General features: G+C 34.5%; 3 protein-coding genes and 1 pseudogene across 3 annotated transcripts; 1 reads left to right on the top strand and 3 right to left on the bottom strand.

Annotated features, from left to right (window-relative positions):
• Nucleotides 305-3,605, bottom strand: LOC107634172. The gene is made up of 3 exons (XM_016337746.2): nt 2,940-3,605; nt 2,350-2,535; nt 305-746 (listed from the first exon to the last, which is right to left on the bottom strand). The coding sequence occupies exons 1-3, from the start codon at nt 3,438-3,440 to the stop codon at nt 459-461; spliced, it is 975 nt and encodes a 324-aa protein (XP_016193232.1). The 5' UTR covers nt 3,441-3,605; the 3' UTR covers nt 305-458.
• Nucleotides 5,482-6,790, bottom strand: LOC107629587 (signal recognition particle 43 kDa protein, chloroplastic). The gene has a single exon (XM_016332402.2). The coding sequence runs from the start codon at nt 6,684-6,686 to the stop codon at nt 5,556-5,558; it is 1,131 nt and encodes a 376-aa protein (XP_016187888.1). The 5' UTR covers nt 6,687-6,790; the 3' UTR covers nt 5,482-5,555.
• Nucleotides 7,036-8,291, top strand: LOC110269945 (putative pentatricopeptide repeat-containing protein At5g59900). The gene is made up of 2 exons (XM_021118118.1): nt 7,036-7,291; nt 7,459-8,291. The coding sequence occupies exons 1-2, from the start codon at nt 7,266-7,268 to the stop codon at nt 8,243-8,245; spliced, it is 813 nt and encodes a 270-aa protein (XP_020973777.1). The 5' UTR covers nt 7,036-7,265; the 3' UTR covers nt 8,246-8,291.
• Nucleotides 9,724-10,477, bottom strand: LOC107632488 (annotated as a pseudogene).

Below are 19,011 nucleotides of genomic sequence, written 5' to 3'. Positions count from 1 at the left end.
GGCTAGTGAAACTTCCTTTTTGTCTGGACAACTGATTATTTTTATCTCTTATATTAAAAGAATTTTTTTAACAGATCTTAGTATGTTCTTATTATTGCTTTACTTAATATATTTACTTATTATTGATAGTTGCTTTCGTATTGTGTTGAGAGTAGTTCCATATTATTTTTGTGTAGATATTTATATTGTTTCTGGCTTTCTGCTGCTGAGTTCTATCATCCTGGTCTTCATCTCTATTCTATTAAGAATTTAACACACATTTATCAGTTTCTGTCAATAATTCGTCAACATTATAAACATGGACTGCATTTTTAGAAACAAACAACATCCAATTGAACACACGATTTACACTAAAATTGGCACGACAAGTTCTAGTAACAGAGTCAATGGGTAACAAAAAAAAATAAAGATCGATATCTTTACACGCGAGAGAGACGCCCAAGGAGAAGAGAATTAAATCAATCGTAGAGACATGAATGGATCAAGTGAAGAGGTTTTCCAAGTTTGTTACCATGCAAGGTGACCGGACATCGGATTCTTGTGTAGAATTTGGACTTGACCAATCTTCCGAGGATATAAGCCCTTGATCTCACCACAAATGTGAGGTTTAATGGCAATGCAACACTCTCCATGTGCTGTTTCGTGTCACCGAGAACCGACACCCCGCCGTAGAGTGGAATCTGGTGGCCTAACACCACTACCACTTGCTTCCTCTGACTCTTCCTGTGCTGATAGAACTTCTGCATCTGTTATATCATTCCATTGGCAAGAGTCATTTTCATAGGTAACAGCAATTGATCATGTATTCTTTGTTGTATTAACAAAATCAAAGGATATGGATGAAGACAATGTTAGACAGATTAGTTGATTCAAAATAGTTAACTATAGAAGTGCATGATGTCCTTCCATAGAGAGGGCTAAAGCAACAAACTAATAAGTGTAGATACTTCAATATAATCTCATATAAAGTAGTTTATTTTAGATACTTTAACACTATCTCAACAAGAGTGGAGAAAATTACTTAATCTGAGTTATGGCACTTTACATTGGAACTCAAATCCAAATCCAATAACACCATGATATTGTAATCCAGAAATGGGAATGTGAAGAAGTTGAAGACCCTTATAGTTAACACTGAAGAGAAATAATAATAATAACATTAATAATTTAATTTTGATATTATAAAATAATTTTATTATTCATACATCCAATTACATATTGTCATGTTAGTAAAATAACTATCTTTTAGATTGAATGAGTGAATGATCATCAGAAAATCAGATGTAATCATCCGACAAACAAATGTGACTCGTATCAAAATTAAACTCTAATAATAATAACAATAATAAAGAGCTTTTAAAATAAAAAAATTATAACTGAATAAAATAAGAAATTAACCAATATTAAATTTATAAATACTATCACGTGAGTTCTATTATCTTCATTTAGGTTATGTTTGATTGAAGGTAAAATGGAAGGAAAGAAAAAGGAAGAAAGAAAATGGCAAGAAAAAATGATTATTTTTCATTATTTGGTTGAAAAAAATTAAAGAGAAAGAAAAATGGATGGAAAAAATCTGGTGGAATCCATCAATTTTTTTCTCTCTAATATTAGAAAAAAAATAGAAAGAAAACTAATTTTTCTTTTTCTACTTCCAATATTACCCTTTTACTTTTTTAATATATTTTATAATATAAAAATAAAATTATCTTTTTATAACATTTCTTTCTTTCTTATTTTCCTTCCATCCAAATACATCTAAAAAAAATAAAAATTCACTTAATTTCTTTCCTTTTCTTCTCTTTCTTTTCTTTCTATTTCCTTCCTCTCTATTTCTTTATTAATTTGCACTTTAGAGGAGTTTAATAATAATAAGAGTAGGAATGTCTGTGGGTAATTGGAATGGGGCCTGTCTTTATGGCCTAGTGTAGTGTAATCAAATTAATAGTGGTGTATCCTAATTCCTATTAAAATGGGCGTGAAACCCACGTGAAAGAGAGAGAAAGGTGCGTGTAGGATTTGATGAAGAGAAAGGAATCAATTTTTTTCCAAGCAAAACATAACCAATGACAAGTAGGTCCCCCACAACTAGGTTAAAGGATGAATCCAGAAGAAGGAGAAGGAAAAGCAGGCTTTTTAGTTTTTATTCAGTAAACAAAAAAGCCAACAAAAGAGAACCAATCAAACAGAACCCTTCTTCAGTATGTCTGTGTTCCCCAATACACTCCTCTGCTCTCTATTGCCCCATGCCCCATGCCCCTCCCAAACGGCCCCTTCCAATCTCTATACTCTAAAGTCAATCAAGAAATTATAATAATAATAATAATAATAAATATTAATATATGATACCTGGCCGGAGGCTAGTTTGAGTTGATAATAGTTGAGCTGAAGAGGGGTGGAGGTGACGTGGACGCCGAAAAAGGTGGCAGGGTTTCTGTATGAGATCCTCACCGTTGAGTTCAATGACAGCATATCCGTTGGCACCCCCGTTCCGTCGTTCCCAGATTGTACATTCAGATTCCAGAACACCATGTTCTGCATTTTCTTTATTAATAAATATTCTTATCCAAACTCCAAATAACTAAGCACTAGCACAAGGGAACACACAAACAATGATCGCATTTAGGCCCCACAAATATTATTATTCAATTCAGAAACTCATGATTTGCATTATTCAAACCCCAACAACAACGGAACTACATTAAATCAAAGTTAAAAAGGAATGCAGGGCCAGAGGGAAGGTCAATTCGGTAATTACACACTCCATAATGTCTCTCACCAGCTGAAAACTTTACTGAAAGTAAGTGGTAACCTCAATGCATGAATCATGAATCACTCGTACACAAGAATTTTACACAAAATGTAAAAACAGCGAGTCACAACTCGGATGAAACCACCGAGTCAACTCGGAGAAAATGAAGGTTTCGTTTGTTGGTTACCGTAACGGTGACGCGAGGCTTGTAACTCTTGCTGGCACCCCAAAGGATAAGAGAGAACGCGGAGAACAGGACCACGAAGAGGAGGAAGAAGCAGAAGTAGAGGCGGATGTTACGGCCGGAGTCATCATATGCGTCGTCGTCGTCGTCGTCGTCGTCACCGGCGGCTTCGGAATCGTGGCGGCTGAGCTTCTTCCAGGGTGCGAAGGAGGAGGAGGTGTGGTGGTGGTGGTGAGGGTGGCGGCTAGGGTTCTTGAGAGAGGCGGAGAAACGAGAGGTGGAGGACTCGCGGGAATGGTGGACGGGGGAGCAGACATAGTAGTGGTGGTGGTGCTGCGGTGATGCGGCGGGGGAGGAGCCGTACGACATCTTCTCGATGACGTCATGGTTGGATGGGCTTTGGACGTAGTACAGTGGACGGCGTGGAGATCGCGGTGGCGACGATGTTGATTGGTCGATGCTTACGTCGGAGTCGGATTTCGTGTGCATTCTAACTCCTCCCATTGTTTTCTTCTTCTTCTTTGTGTGTGTTTTTTGCTTTGCGTGTGCTTTTATGAGTTATGAACAGAGCCTGTCACAGTCGCAGAGATACACAGAAGTGGAAAATGAAGAGAGAATGGAAGCTTTTTAATTGTTTTAAATATACTTTACAAAACGGTCACATATTATCAAAGGTTACTACACTAAATATTCAACTTAATTAGCCCTTTCTCCTCTTAATTAATTAAGACAAGACAAATATAATTTTTTTCACCATATCCCTCTGTCCGGCTGGCTAACAGATTACTATATATGCAAAATATANTATTAAATTTATTGTCTCTCTATATTTTTTTTAATCTAATAGTTTTGGGAAAATTATAAGTAATAATAATGTGTGACTGTTAGAAGTTTAAAGAATATCAGTTATTTTGGTAAGTTTTAATTTAGTAATACAATGAAAAAGGTTTACATTATCAATTGAACGAAATTAAGTTTATATTCACAAAATATATTTTTTATATCACAAAAGTTTTTAAATGTTAATTTTATTTATAGAAAGCTGTGAATTTATATAGATAAAAACGATCATTTATTTATTTATTTGTACAAAATTAATTTTATTAATTCATATATGTTAACACTTAAAACTTTTATTAATAAAAATAAAAATTTATGTATTTGTAAAAATAATTATGTTAGATCTATATTAAAATGAACTATTTATATAAAAATATATAATAATTGATTTTATTTTTTAATGTAAATAGAATTTTCGTCATAGAAGGTGTACCCTTTTTGTGCTGTTGCGTTGAAAAATTTGTTTGAACGCGTTGGCAATGAATATATTTATGGCTTTATTTATAGCATATCTCCTCTTACTCAATCTGATAATTTCTTGTATAGTAGGCCAATTTATTTGGAAAGATGGCTTCCGCAAATATATCATTTATTTACTTCTTTGTTAAAATTCTCTGGCTTATTATTTTGCTTTTTCAAGTCCATTCTTTATACCTCGTCACAAATTTAAAAACCATATCATTTATGCAAAAGAAATATTAATTTTCTTCGTTAAGTACATATTAAATATTCTTAAATTTTGGTATTTTAATATTAGTAGTACAATCTTTGGTGGATTGGGGTTTATCACGCAATTCCAAACACTCAAATTCTTTGGTGATTTGTGGGAAGCAGAGATAGGCGCACTAAACTCGAAGGTTTTACCTTCCTCGTGTATCTGACTTATTTTGTTTTGTGTGAGTGACTTATTTCTTAAGCTACGTTTTTCCTTTGTCCTCTCTTTCCGAGTGAGTGGTTGAATACTTGAATTGAAATAGAATTAGAGTTGATATATAGGCTTCAAGGGTTATGGGTGGGATAGGACACTAATTCACCCTAAAAAGAAAATATTCTTAATAAATAAATACCTTTGTGGAGTTTAAGAATGCATGATCAAAAAGGAGTGTGGGGCCAAATTTCATGCGTTTTTGTTTTGGGTGACAAATTTTCATGCATTAAAAGACATGAAGGTTTTAGTCTTGGTTTGCGGATTTGCGCAGGCAGTAGTGAGTCTAAGATTTTTTTTTTTTCATAGTATCTTTTAGTTTAACATATTAAAGACTATTTTATTATAAATTTAATTTTTATATAAAAATTTTATTAATTAATAAATTATTACATATATAATATATGATATAAATTTTAATATTTATTTAAATAGACGAAAAAAATAATTATTCAATTAATCTAAATTAGTTGTCTAGAACGCTCTTCGTAAGGACACTAACATGGAAAGTGGTCCCATTGTTTCCATTAGGATAGGGCTTTGGGTGAGGTTGTGGACCCTCCTTCCATTCTCAACGTTTGATTATTGGGCTCACAAGTCAACAAAATTAGCCCACAGTGAATGGTTTTCAGAATTCTTTATGAAGCAAAGGCTTATACTAGTCCTTGCCTCCTTGGGTACCAAAATCGAGGGCCTAGTACACCTGTCAAAATCTAGATAAAATTTAAGCAAATATGAATATGGTTTGTAGTTTCTTTAAAAATAACATGGTCACTACCATTTAATCAGCAAAGCAACTAGTAAAATTTGCATTATTAGATCATGTAATTTTAGAAACGAAACAATTATGCCAATCACAGGCTGTCCTGATTCGAAAACACCACTTCAGGCCCATTACTCGGAATAGGCCCATTACTAATTTGGGCCTGACCATTACTACTTAACTCAAACTCCTTAACGAGTTCAGGATCCACATTCTCCTCAGGCTCCCAAGTGGGCTCATCCATATCAGCCCACTTAACTAAAAACTCCGGTCTCCCTTCATCGCCGACCCTTTTCCCAAGCACCGCCTCCGCCACCGCGTACTCAAGGCCAGCTTCGTAATCCCTAACCAGATCCTCCGCCACAAACCTCGCCTTCACCCACTCGTTGGCGCCACCATCCTTCCACCGCACAAGGTACTCCAAATTCTCACCCTTCCCCCTCCGCTCAATAATCTCCTCCACCTCCGCGAACTCGAAAACCGCGCCTTCCAAAACCCTAACCACCCCTTCCAACCCAATCCTCCTCCCAAACTGCATCGGATTCCCTTTCGGCGTCGCCTTCAGAAGCTCCCTCGCCAGATCCAGCGCCGTTCTCCCTCGATCGTCCTCCCCTTCCGGATCCGCACCGAGGTCCAGGAGAAGCTTCGCGACGCCGGGCCTCACGTAGCCCGCCGCCATGTGGAGAGCGGTGAGGCCGCCGGCGTTGTCGCGGTGGTCGACATCGGCGCCGGACTCCGCGAGGAGGCGGACGCAGGGCTCAGAACCCAGTCCAGCGACGAAGAGGAGGGCAGTGCGGCCGTCTGAGTCGACGGCGTTGACGTCCCGACCATCATCGGAGTCGAGGATTTGACGGAGTGCGTCGTGGTCGGCTTTCTTAGCTGCGGTCCACCAGGGAGACTCGTATTCGGAGAGGACGTCTTTGGCTATGAAGTCAGAGGGGACCCAGGAAGGGGCATGACCGTCTTTCCACTCTATGAGGTACTCCATTCCAGTGGCACCTTCGAGGGCTCTGCTTCCGATGATTTTCTTGACCTCGCCGTAGGATTCATCTTCGGTGGGAGTTGGCTGGCTCTGGTTTTGGAGTGCGGAGAGAGGAGGGAGGTGGACGTGGTTGGTTTTGTGGCGGAAGGGGAGGTGGTGGGTGGAAGAGAAGGGTTGTTTGAGAGTGGGAAGAAGTTTGAGGTGAGAAGCTGGATTAGCGGCGAATAAAACAGCTTCCATTAAAGGTGGTTAATGGTGTAATTGGTTTACGGTGGTTTGTTGAATATGTGGCAGTGGCATGGTGAGTGAGTGTAGGAGCAAGGGGTTTGGAGTGTCCGAAGAAGATAAGGAATTACATCCAGTTCATGATTTCCATTGGATAAGACTTGAGTCAAGACTTAAGAGTGTTCTAGTTTATTTTTCTAAAAATAAAAAATAAAAGACACTCAAAAAATTTAAGCGATTGGCATGTAAATTTTTTTTTTAAAAAAAATCAAAGATAGATATTTATTAAAATAAATATGGCAGTATAGTGATATATGAATCGTTTTTTTTTTTCTTCTTTTCTATTATTAGATACACATGAATGGAAGTGTAAAAATATGGAGTCTCTATTGACCAGTTTTAATTGTGAGTAGTGAGGACGCTTTTGAATGGTTTATTGAGAATTAGAAGGTTTATAATAGTTTTGGAATTGTTTGATGAGTGGGTGAACGTGGATATTGGACCTGATTCTTATACTTGTTCGGCTGGATTGCAGCTTTTTAATGAAATGATTGAATTGGCTAGTAGATGGGTTAAGAAAGCAAGGAAAGGTTGATGATGCTTATAATTTGGTTGTTCAGGTAAGCAGATTTGGTTTTCTGCCAAATTTGTTTGCTTGTAATGCATTAATCAAAGCTTTGTGCAAACGAGGAGATTTGGATAAATCAGAGTCGCTTTATAATATGTGTCCGGTGAACTTGCATCCCAACGATATTACTTATTCTATTCTGATTGATTCCTTTTGCAGAAGGGGAAGGTTTGATAGAATGATAGAGGCTGGCATAGCAGAAACTGTATATGCATACAACTCCATGATAAATGGCCAATGCATGTTTGGTCATTTGAGTGCCGCCGAGTCTTTGTTCGCTCGGATGATCAATAAAGGTTTGAAGCCTACTGTGACAACCTTTACGCCGTTGATTAGTACATATTGCAAAGATCTACAACTACGAAAAGCATTCCAACTGTATGCCCCAAATGTGTATACCTTCACTGCGCTTATTTCTGGGTTTTGCAGTGCAAATAATATGGCTGAAGCATCCAAACTTTTTGTTGAAATGGTGGAAAAGAAAATCACCCCAAATGAGGTAACATATAATGTTATGATTGAAGGGTATTGTAGGAGTGGTAAAATTGACAAGGCGTTTGAATTACTTGATGAGATGCTTCAGAAAGGCCCTGTTCCGGACACATATACCTACAGACCTCTTATCAGTGGCCTTTGTTCTGCTGGCAGGGTTTCAGATGCTAAAAATTTTGTTGATGTTCTACACAAACAGGACCGTAAATTAAACGAGATGTGCTATAGCGCACTTCTACATGGTTATTGCCGGGAAGGTAGATTGGTGGAGGCGTTGAGTGCTGCTTCTGAGATGATTCAAAGAGGAATCAATTTAGATTTGGTTTGCCATGCTGTTCTCATCCACGGTTCACTGAAGCAACTAGATAGGAAAACACTATTTGGTCTCTTAAAACAGATGCAGGATCATGGTTTGAAACCTGATAATGTAATATATACAAGTATGATCATGTAATATATACTAGAGATAAGCTGGCCCTTCAAGGGTATGTTATTTAATTTAAGATCATTTAGACAAATTAATTTGAGTTATAAATAACATAAACAATGTTAGATTATTTAAAAAATGATCTACACTTTTATAGAATAATTAGTTAGAAATTAGGAAAATGTTATTTTATTTCTATATTTGATAAAGCCTATTAAATATAGAAATAACAAAATATATTTAGTTTTAGTTCTCACAGAATAATTAAATATATATTTTGTTACCATAATGCATTAATGCTTATCCATGCGTTCTGATTTTTCTTTAATCTCGGTATTCGCTGCTGCCGTTGATTTCTACGGCGAAAGTGGTTTCTCTTTCACGTATACCGCCGCTGCCGTGGCTAGGGTTAGCAACAGTGTGATTGAAAGGAAGAAGCAGCTTTTCAGATGGGCGCAGTATACATCGCCCGCTTTCGTTTTTGTGAACGGGAAGATGTGATGGAGACCGCTGTAGGAACCGGCGGCGTATTCTAGGACGTTTCCAACTCCCACGAAGAACGAGAAGCCAGCATTGGCTGTCCGCATTTTTCATTGGTCTCCAGTGGCGAGGTTCGCAAGGAGTGCCTGGCATGGAGTTTGAAGCATGTTGTTCGCAGCGTCGAGGATCCAGAACCCAACCACGAAGATGGCAATGGCGCACGGGCGGGCCTTCTTCTCGAGCGAGTCACCAAACATGTGTCCCATGTCAGCAGCTTAGCCTATAAGTAGCACCACAACGGCGACCGCTAAGGCACCGACAGCAATGAAAGGCCGTCGTCGTCCAAACCGCGACGTGCTACGGTCACTATAGTAGCCTACTATGGGCTGCACGAGTATCCCACTTGTTGGTCCGTAAAATAAGATGTAAGTTGCGGAACCGTGTGGGATACCAAGGAGGTGGACGTAGCGTGTCAGCAAGGATAGCTGTAAAGCCCATCCAAACTAAACACAGACGGCGATAGACACCACGACGATGATCTGACGTAGAAGACTTGGCTTCGGTGGTAGTGCGGACTGGTTCTCTACGATGAGAGAAAGGAACTCCATTGTGTGTTTGTGAATTGTGTGTGACGTGTGTTTGAAACTTTCAATTCAAGTAGTGTGTGTGTGTGTTTGTGAATTGTGTGTTATGGTGTGGAGTTCAGGGGAAGGGGTGTGAGAGTTTTTATAATAGAAGAGGGAGGGAGAGGGTATGTTATTTAATTTAAGATCATTTAGACAAATTAATTTGAGTTATAAATAACATAAACAAGGTTAGATTATTTAAAAAATGATCTACACTTTTATAGAATAATTAGTTAGAAATTAGAAAAATGTTATTTTATTTCTATATTTGATAAAGACTATTAAATATAGAAATAACAAAATATATTTAGTTTTAGTTCTCACAGAATAATTAAATATACATCTTGTTACTATAATGCATTAATGCTTATCCATGCATTCTGATTTGCCTTTAATCTCGGCGTCAGCCGCCGCCGTTGATTTCTGCGGCGAGAGTGGTTTCACTTTCACGTAACCGCCACCGCCGTGGCCAGGGTTAGCAACAGCGTGATTAAAAGGAAGAAGCAGCTTTTCAGGTGGGCGCAGTATACATCGCCCGATTTCGTTCTTGTGAACGGGAAGATGTGATGGAGACCGCTGTAGGAACCGGCGGCGTATCCTAGGACGTTTCCCACCCCACGAAGAATGAGAAGCCAGCGTTGGCCGTCCGCATTTTCCGTTGGTCACCAGCGGCGAGGTTGGCGAGGAGTGCCCGACATGGAGCTTGAAGCATGTTGTTCGCAACGTCGAGGATCCAGAACCCGGCCATGAAGATGGCTATGGCGCGCGGGCGGGCCTTCTTCTCGAGCGAGTCACCAAACATCTGTCCCATGTCAGCAGCGTAGCCTATAAGTAGCACCACAATGGCGACCGCTAAGGCACCGACAGCAATGAAAGGCTGCCGTCGTCCAAACCGCGACGTGCAGCGGTCACTTTAGTAGCCTACTTTGGGCTGCACGAGCATCCCACTTATTGGTCCGCAAAATAAGATGTAAGCTGCGGAAGCGTGTGGGATACCAAGGAGGTGGACGTAGGGTGTCAACAAGGATAGCTGTAATGCCCATCCAAACTGAACACCTACGGCGATAGACGCCACAACAATGATCTGACGTAAAAGACTCGGTTTCGATAGTAGTGCGGACTGGTTCTCTACGTTAAGAGAAAGGAACTCCATTGTGTGTTTGAAAGAGTTTTAATTCAAGTACTGTGTGTGTGTTTGTGAATTGTGTGTTACGTGTGTTTGAAACTTTCAATTCAAGTAGTGTGTGTATGTGTGTGTGTGTTTGTGAGTTGAGTGTTACGGTGTGGAGTTCAAGGGAAGGGATGTGAGAGTTTTTATAATAAAAGAGGGAGGGAGAAGGATATTTTAATTAATTTAAGATCCTTTAGTCAAATTAATTCTAGTTAAAAATAACATAAACAAGGTTAGATTATTTAAAAAATGATCTACACTTTTATAGAATAATTAGTTAGAAATTAGGAAAATGTTATTTTATTTCTATATTTGATAAAGCCTATTAAATATAGAAATAACAAAATATATTTAGTTTTAGTTCTCACAGAATAATTAAATATACATTTTGTTACCATAATGTATTAATGCTTATCCATGCGTTCTGATTTGCCTTTAATCTCGGCGTCTGCCGCCGCCGTTAATTTCTGCGGCGAGAGTGGTTTCTCTTTCACGTATACCGCCACTGCCGTGGCTAGGGTTAGCAACAGCGTGATTCAAAGGAAAAAGCAGCTTTTCAGGTGGGTGCAGTATACATCGTCCGCTTTCGTTCTTGTGAACGGGAAGATATGATGGAGACCACTGTAGGAACCGGCGGCGTATCCTAGGACGTTTCTTACTCCTAGGTTTCATTAAGCTTGAGTGCAAAATCGGAAGATTATGCTACCTGTATGTGTATTGCTCCCCCTTTAGCCTTTTCTAAAATGAAATGCATATAGTGCATTAGAAAAAAAAAAGGTTACAACAATAATAATAAAAGTGAAAGCACTAATATTATATAGCATTTGTAGAGTCACCATCGGTTCTGATACCACTTGTTCGACTCTGATACTACTTGTTTTCATAAAATTGATTTTGCAAACTTGATTTTGATTAAAAAAAAGTTTGTATTAAAGTGATTTATGTTTGGCAATTTTTGTACCAAAATGGATTATAATAAAATAAATGTTGTTTGCATTATACATTTCAAAATTACTTTTAGATAAAAATTTATTAAAATAGACATCAACTTAAATAATTTTTTTATGTTATCCTATCATTTTAATTTAGATATTTGAACAGAACTTATTAGTTAATTTTATAATAAAACTAATATTTAATTACTAAAATAAAAATAACATATAAAAATAGATAAAATATATTTTTAAATAAAACTAAAGAAATATAAATTTTTTATTTAATTTAGTTTTTTTAATAGGATCAAGAAATCATATTATAAAAAGATAATAACAAAAATAATATACAAAAATCACAATTAAAAAAGCGTATGATATCAAATAAACAGTTAACAAAAAATAAAAATAATAAATAATAGAAAAAGAAAGCTTATATAAACACACCTACCCTTCCGATATTGACAAAGTCACCGAAATGATGCCGTTGTCAACCACCAACTGAAAACAAGTAAAATTCAAACCTAGTTATGTTAATGTCAAAACATCAATTAATTAAGTACTTTTTAGCTTCTTTTCTGACAAAAATAAAACTTAACAAATTAATTAATTTAGTTCATTATTAATTCACCTATTGCTGGTTTTTTTCATTATGCTTGACTACAAAATCGGAAGAAGATATTATCTGCATGTCGTTGCTCTTCTTAAGCCTTTTTTGAAATGAAATGAGTACAATGCATTAGAAAAAAAATGTTAGAACAACAATAATAATAAAAGTGAAAGCACTAATATTATATAGCTATTTGTTGGGCCACCATTGGTTCTGATACCACTTGTTGGGCTTTGAAATTGTTTAAATTAGATTTGTTTATAACCTCCTGAAAGATAAGTTCAGCTATATGGCTCTATCTAGTACAAGATAAAGAACCATGCCAACAATAAGAGATAGAAAAATGGGATAAATTCTGGCTCACCCTTAAGTCGTTCTCTTAACGAAACCAAGCAATCCTCATTTTGGAGGAGAGGTATTTAAAAAAGACCCGTAAATGTGTAAATAATTTGTTTTGTTGTGTAATTATTTGTATTGGTTTCAGGTGGATGACAAATATCAATACTCATGTGAGAACACTAAAAGCAACATTCATGGATGGATTAGCCTTCAGCCTGATGAACCCTGGATTTCTAGATGATTACTCCTTCCAATGAGTTCCGCAATGGTAGCCCCATCAAGCAAGACCTCATTTCTCACTTTAACCCCCTCACTCTTTTCATGTTTGTCAGCACTCACTATGCCGGCAAAGAAGTAACAATGTCTTTCCAATAAGGTGACACTTATAAAAAGGTTTTTGGACCTGTTTTTGTCTACTTTAACTCTGCTTCAATCTCCGATCATCCCTTGTTTCTTTGGTCATATGCTATTAACCAGGTTTCTCTCTTACTTTAATTTCTTACCAGGAAAATAATTACGATAATTAATAATTAGTTTTTTTATTCTTTGGTAATTATTATTAGTTCTCCAATAAAGTCAAAGACTGGCCTTACGATTTTCCATTATAACCAGATTACTTTCCACCTGATCAACGAGGAATAGTGTTAGGAAGATTGTTAGTCTAAAATTGGTACAACAATTTGATACAATATTTTTTATATGTTTATTTTTCTATTTAATTTCACACCATGACTTATATAAAATGTAGCAGGTGTGTTAAGGGTGGGAGATTAGCTTCTTTTCTGATAAAAATAATACTTAGCAAATTATTTAATATAGTTCATTATTACTTCACCTGCTGCTGGCTTTTTTCATTAAGCTTGACTGCAAAATCGGAAGATTATGCTGTCTGCATGTTGTTGCTCCCCCTTTAGCCTTTTCTAAAATGAAATGCATACAGTGCATTAGAAAAAAAATGTTACAACAATAATAATAAAAGTGAAAGCACTAATATTATATAGCATTTGTAGGGTCACCATCGGTTCTGATACCACTTGTTCGACTTTGATACTACTTGTTTGTATAAAATTGATTTTACAAACTTGATTTTGATAAAAAAAAAGTTTATATTAAAGTGATTTATGTTTGACAATTTTTGTATCAAAATGGATTATAATAAAATAAATGTTGTTTGCATTATACTATTCAAAATTACTTTTAGATAAAAATTTATTAAGATAGACATCAACTTAAATAATTTTTTTATGTTATCCTATCATTTTAATTTAGATATTTGAATAGATCTTATTAGTTAATTTTATAATAAAATTAATATTTACTTATTAAAATAAAAATAACCTATAAAAATAGACAAAAAATATTTTTAAATAAAACTAAAGAAATATAAATTTTTTATTTAATTTAGTTTTCCTAATAGGATCAAGAAATCATATTATAAAAAGATAATAACAAAAATAATATACAAAAATCACAATTAAAAAAGCGTATGATATCAAATAAACAGTTAACAAAAAATAAAAATAATAAATAATAGAAAAAGAGAGTTCATATAAACACATATAGCCCTCCGGTATTGACAAAGTCACTGAAATAATGTTGTTGTCAACCATCAACTGAAAACAAGTAAAATTCAAACCTAGTTATGTTAATGTCAAAACATCAATTAATTAAGTACTTTTTAGCTTCTTTCTTGATAAAAATAAAACTTAACAAATTAATTAATTTAGTTCTTTATTAATTCACCTATTGCTGATTTTTTTCATTATGCTTGACTACAAAATCGGAAGATGATACTATCTGATTGTCGTTGCTCCCTTAAGCCCTTTTTGAAATGAAATGAGTACAATGCATTAGAAAAAAATGTTAGAACAACAATAATAATAAAAGTGAAAGCACTAATATTATATAGCTATTTGTTGGGCCATCATCAGCTCTGATATCATTTGTTGGGCTTTGAAGTTATTTAAATTAGATTTGTTTATAAGCTCCTGAAAGATAAGTTCACCTATATGGCTCTATCTAGTACAAGACAAAGAATCATGCCAACAATAAGAGATAGAAAAATAGAATAAATCATGGCTCATCCTTAAGTCATTCTCTTAACGAAACCAAGCAACCCTCAATTTGGAGGAGAGGTACTTAAAAAAGACCCGTGAAAATGTAAATGATTTATTGTGTTGTGTAATTATTTGTGTTGGTTTCAAGTGGATGACAAATACCAATACTCAAGTGAGAACAGTGAAAACAATGTTCATGGATGAATTAGCCTTCAGCCTGATAAATCCGTGGGTTTTTGGATGATTACTCCTTCCAATGAGTTCCGCGATGGTGACCCCATCAAGCTAGACCTCACTTCTCACGTTGGCCCCTTCACTCTTTTCATGTTTGTCAGCACTCAATATGTCGGCAAAGAAGTAACCATGTCTTTCCAACAAGGCGACACTTATAAAAAGGTTTTCGGACCTGTTTTTGTCTACCTTAACTCTGCTTCAATCTTCGATCATCCCTTGTCTCTTTGGTCAGATGCTATTTACCAGGTTTCTCTCTTACTTTAATTTCTCATAATGAAAATAATTACGATAATTAATAATTGATTTTTTTATTCTTTGGTAATTATTATTAGTTCTCCAATAAAATCAAAGCCTGACCTTACGATTTTTTACTGTCACCAGATTACTTTCCACCTGATCAACGAAGAATAGTGTTAGGAAGATTGTTAGTCTAAAATTGGTACAATAATTTGATACAATATTTTTCATATGTTTATTTTTCTATTTAATTTCACACCATGACTTATATAAAATGTAGCAGGTGCGTTAAGGGTGGGAGATTAGCTTCCTTTCGGATAAAAATAATACTTAGCAAATTATTTAATTTAGTTTATTATTAATTCACCTGCAGCTGGCTTTCTTCATTAAGTTTGACTACAAAATCGAAATATTATGCTGCCTCCATGCTGTTGCTCCCTCTTTAGTCTTTTCTAAAATGAAATGCATACAGTGCATTAGAAAAAAATGTTACAACAATAATAATAATAAAAGTGAAAGCACTAATATTATATAGCATTTGTCGGGTCACCATCGGCTCTGATACCACTTGTTCGAATCTGATACTACTTATTTGCATAAAATTGATTTTACAAACTTGATTTTGATAAAAAAAAAAAGATTTGTATTAAAGTGATTTATGTTTGGCCGTTTTTGTATCAAAATTGATTATAATAAAATAAATGTTGTTTGAATTATACTATTCAAAATTATTTTTAGATAAAAATTTATTAAAATAGACATCAACTTAAATAATTTTTTTTATGTTACACACATAGCTCTCCGGTATTGACAAAGTCACTGAAATGATGCCGTTGTCAACCACCAACTGAAAACAAGTAAAATTCAGACCTAGTTATGTTAATGTCAAAACATCAATTAATTAAGTACTTTTTAGCTTCTTTTCTGACAAAAATAAAATTTAGCAAATTAATTAATTTAGTTCATTATTAATTCACCTGCTGCTGGCTTTCTTCATTAAGCTTGATTGCAAAATCGGAAGATGTCGTTGCTCTCCTTAAGCCTTTTTTGAAATGAAATGAGTACAATGCATTAGAAAAAAATGTTACAACAACAATAATAATAAAAATAAAAGTACTAATATTATATAGCTATTTGTTGGCCACCATCAGCTCTGATACCACTTGTTGGGCTTTAAAGTTGTTCAAATTAGATTTGTTTATAAGTTTCTGAAAGATAAGTTCAACTATATGGCTCTATCTAGTACAAGACAAAGAACCATGCCAACAATAAAAGATAGAAAAAGAGATAAATCCTGGCTCACCCTGGAGTCGTTCTCTTAACGAAACCAAGCGACCCTCAATTTGGAGGAGTGGTACTTAAAAAAGACCCATGAATGTGTAAATGATTTATTTTGTTGTGTAATTATTTGTGTTGGTTTCAGGTGGATGACAAATACCAATACTTGTAAGACCCAGTTAATTAACGGCTAATTAACCCATAAATGAGAATTTATTCTAGAAAGCCAAAAATGTTATTTTTATGGCTAAATGTGATAGAGGAGATTGAGACGAGAATTTCGATACCAATTTTATAGAAATCGGACCAAGATTGGACCAAACGGGCCAAACCGGTCCAACCGGACCCAAAGTGGGCCCTTGGCCCAACTAAACTAAACCAAAACCCTAGTTTTCAGCACTCTCTCTCCTCACAACACACTAAACACGCTGAAAATGGAGGCTATGGAGGGAAGAACACTCTCTCAAGTTCTTTCTCTCACTTGATCTTCAAACCACCATAACTTTTGATCTAGAGCTCCGATTGCCGCTCCGTTTGTGACCTGTTTTTGTCTACCTTAACTCTGCTTCAATCTCCGATCTTCCCTTATCTCTCTGGTCAGATGCTATTAACAGTTTCTCTCTTACTTTAATTTCTCACAATGAAATTAATTACAATAATTAATAATTTGTTTTTCTATTCTTTGGTAATTATTATTAGCTCTCCAAAAAAGTCAAAGTCTGGCCTTACGGTTTTTCACTTTTACCAAATTACTTGCCACCTGATCAACGAGTAACAGTTTTTATTTTTCATATGTTTATTTTCCTATTTAATTTCACACCAAGACTTATATAAAATGTAGCAGGTGCGTTAAGGGTGGGAGATATCTTCTTTTCTGACAAAAATAAAACTTAGCAAATTAATTAATTTAGTTCATTATTAATTCACCAGCAGCTGGCTTTTTTCATTAAGCTTGTCTGAAAAATCGGAAGATGATGCTGCCTGCATGTTATTGCTCCCACTTAAATTTTTTCTGAAATGAAACGAGTACAGTACATTAGAAAAAAAAGTTACAACAACAACAACAACAACAACAATAAAAGTAAAAGCATTAATATTATATAGCATTTGTTGGATCACCATCGACTCTGATACAATTTGTTTGCATAAAATTGATTTTACAAACTTGATTTTGATAAAAAAGTAAGTTTGTATTAAAGTTATTTATGTTTGGCAATTTTTGTATCAAAATAGACTATAATAAAATAAATGTTGTTTGGATTACACTATTTAAAATCGTTTTTAAAATAAAAAAATATTAAAATAGACATCAACTTACATCATTTTTTATATTATCCTATTATTTTAATTTAGATATTTGAATAGATATTTTTAGATAATTTTATAATAAAATTAATATTTATTTTCTGATTAATATCAAACAAAAAGTTAACAAAAAATAAAAATAATAATTAGTAGAAAAAGAGAGCTCGTATAAATACACATAGCCCTTCGATATTGACAAAGTCACTGAAATGATGCCATTGTCGACCACTAACTGAAAACAAGTAAAATTTAAACCCAGTTATGTTAAAGTCAAAACATAAATTAATTAAGTACTTTTTAACTTCTTTTCTAATAAAAATAAAACTTAGCAAATTAATTAATTTAGTTCATTATTAATTCACATGCTGCTGGCTTTCTTCATTAAGCTTGACTGCAAAATCGAAAGATGATGCTGCCTGCATGTTGTTGCTATCCTTTAAACCTTTTCTAAAATAAAATGAGTATAGTGCATTAAAAAAAATGTTACAACAACAACAACAACAACAACAACAACAACAACAACAACAACAACAACAACAACAACAACAACAACAACAATAATAATAATAATAATAAAAGCAGTAATATTATATAGCATTTGTTGGGCCACCATCGGCTCTGATACCACTTGTTTGTAAAGATTGATTTTGTATACTTGATTTTGATAAAAAGTAAGTTTATATTAAAGTGTGTTTGGCAATTTTTGTATCAAAATGGATTATAATAAAATAAATGTTATTTGGATTACACTATTCAAAATTATTTTTAGATAAAAAATTATTAAAATAGACATCAACTTAAATAATTTTTTTTATATTATCCTATCATTTTAATTTAAATATTAGAATAGATCTTATTAGTTAATTTTATAATAAAATTCTCATATAAACACACATAGCCCTCGAGTGTTGACAAAGTCACTGAAATCATGTCGTTGTCAATCACCAACTAAAAACAAGTAAAATTCAAACCTAGTTATGTTAAAGTCAAAACATCAATTAGTTAAGTACTTTTTAGCTTTCTTTTTGACAAAAATAAAACTTAACAAATTAATTAATTTAGTTCATTATTAATTTATCTATTGCTGGGTTTTTTCATTATGTTTGAATGTAAAATCGAAAGATGATGCTATCTGCATGATATTGCTCCCCCTTAAGCCTTTTCTAAAATGAAATGAGTACAATACATTAGAAAAAAAATGCTACAACAACAACAACAACAACAACAATAACAACAATAATAATAATAATAATAAAAGTGAAAGCACTAATATTATATAGCATCTGTTGAGTCATCATCGGCTCTGATACCACTTGTTGGGCTCTGAGGTTATTCAAATTAAATTTGTTTATAAGCTTCTAAAAGATAGGTTCAGCTATATGGCTCTATTTAGTACAAGATAAAGAACCATACCAACAATGAGAGACAGAAAAATAGGACAAATCCTGGCTTACTCTGAAGCCCTTCTCTTAACGAAATCAAGCAACCCTCAATTTGGAGGAGAGGTACTTAAAAAGGACCCAT

This window comes from Arachis ipaensis, chromosome B03, assembly GCF_000816755.2.
Source record: "Arachis ipaensis cultivar K30076 chromosome B03, Araip1.1, whole genome shotgun sequence".
Taxonomy (NCBI): domain Eukaryota; kingdom Viridiplantae; phylum Streptophyta; class Magnoliopsida; order Fabales; family Fabaceae; genus Arachis; species Arachis ipaensis.
Note: the sequence above shows the minus strand (reverse complement) of the source record. Positions and strands in the feature narration are given on the sequence as shown.

Coding starts and splice junctions, on each gene's coding strand:
- LOC107634172 (XM_016337746.2), bottom strand. CDS start 3,440: ATGGGAGGAGTTAGAATGCACACGAAATCCGACTCCGACGTAAGCATC. Junction 2,536..2,939: donor AGCCTCGCGTCACCGTTACG/GTAACCAACAAA, acceptor AAGAAAATGCAG/AACATGGTGTTCTGGAATCT. Junction 747..2,349: donor TCAAACTAGCCTCCGGCCAG/GTATCATATATT, acceptor ATGATATAACAG/ATGCAGAAGTTCTATCAGCA.
- LOC107629587 (XM_016332402.2), bottom strand. CDS start 6,686: ATGGAAGCTGTTTTATTCGCCGCTAATCCAGCTTCTCACCTCAAACTT.
- LOC110269945 (XM_021118118.1), top strand. CDS start 7,266: ATGATGCTTATAATTTGGTTGTTCAG. Junction 7,292..7,458: donor CTTATAATTTGGTTGTTCAG/GTAAGCAGATTT, acceptor TTCCTTTTGCAG/AAGGGGAAGGTTTGATAGAA.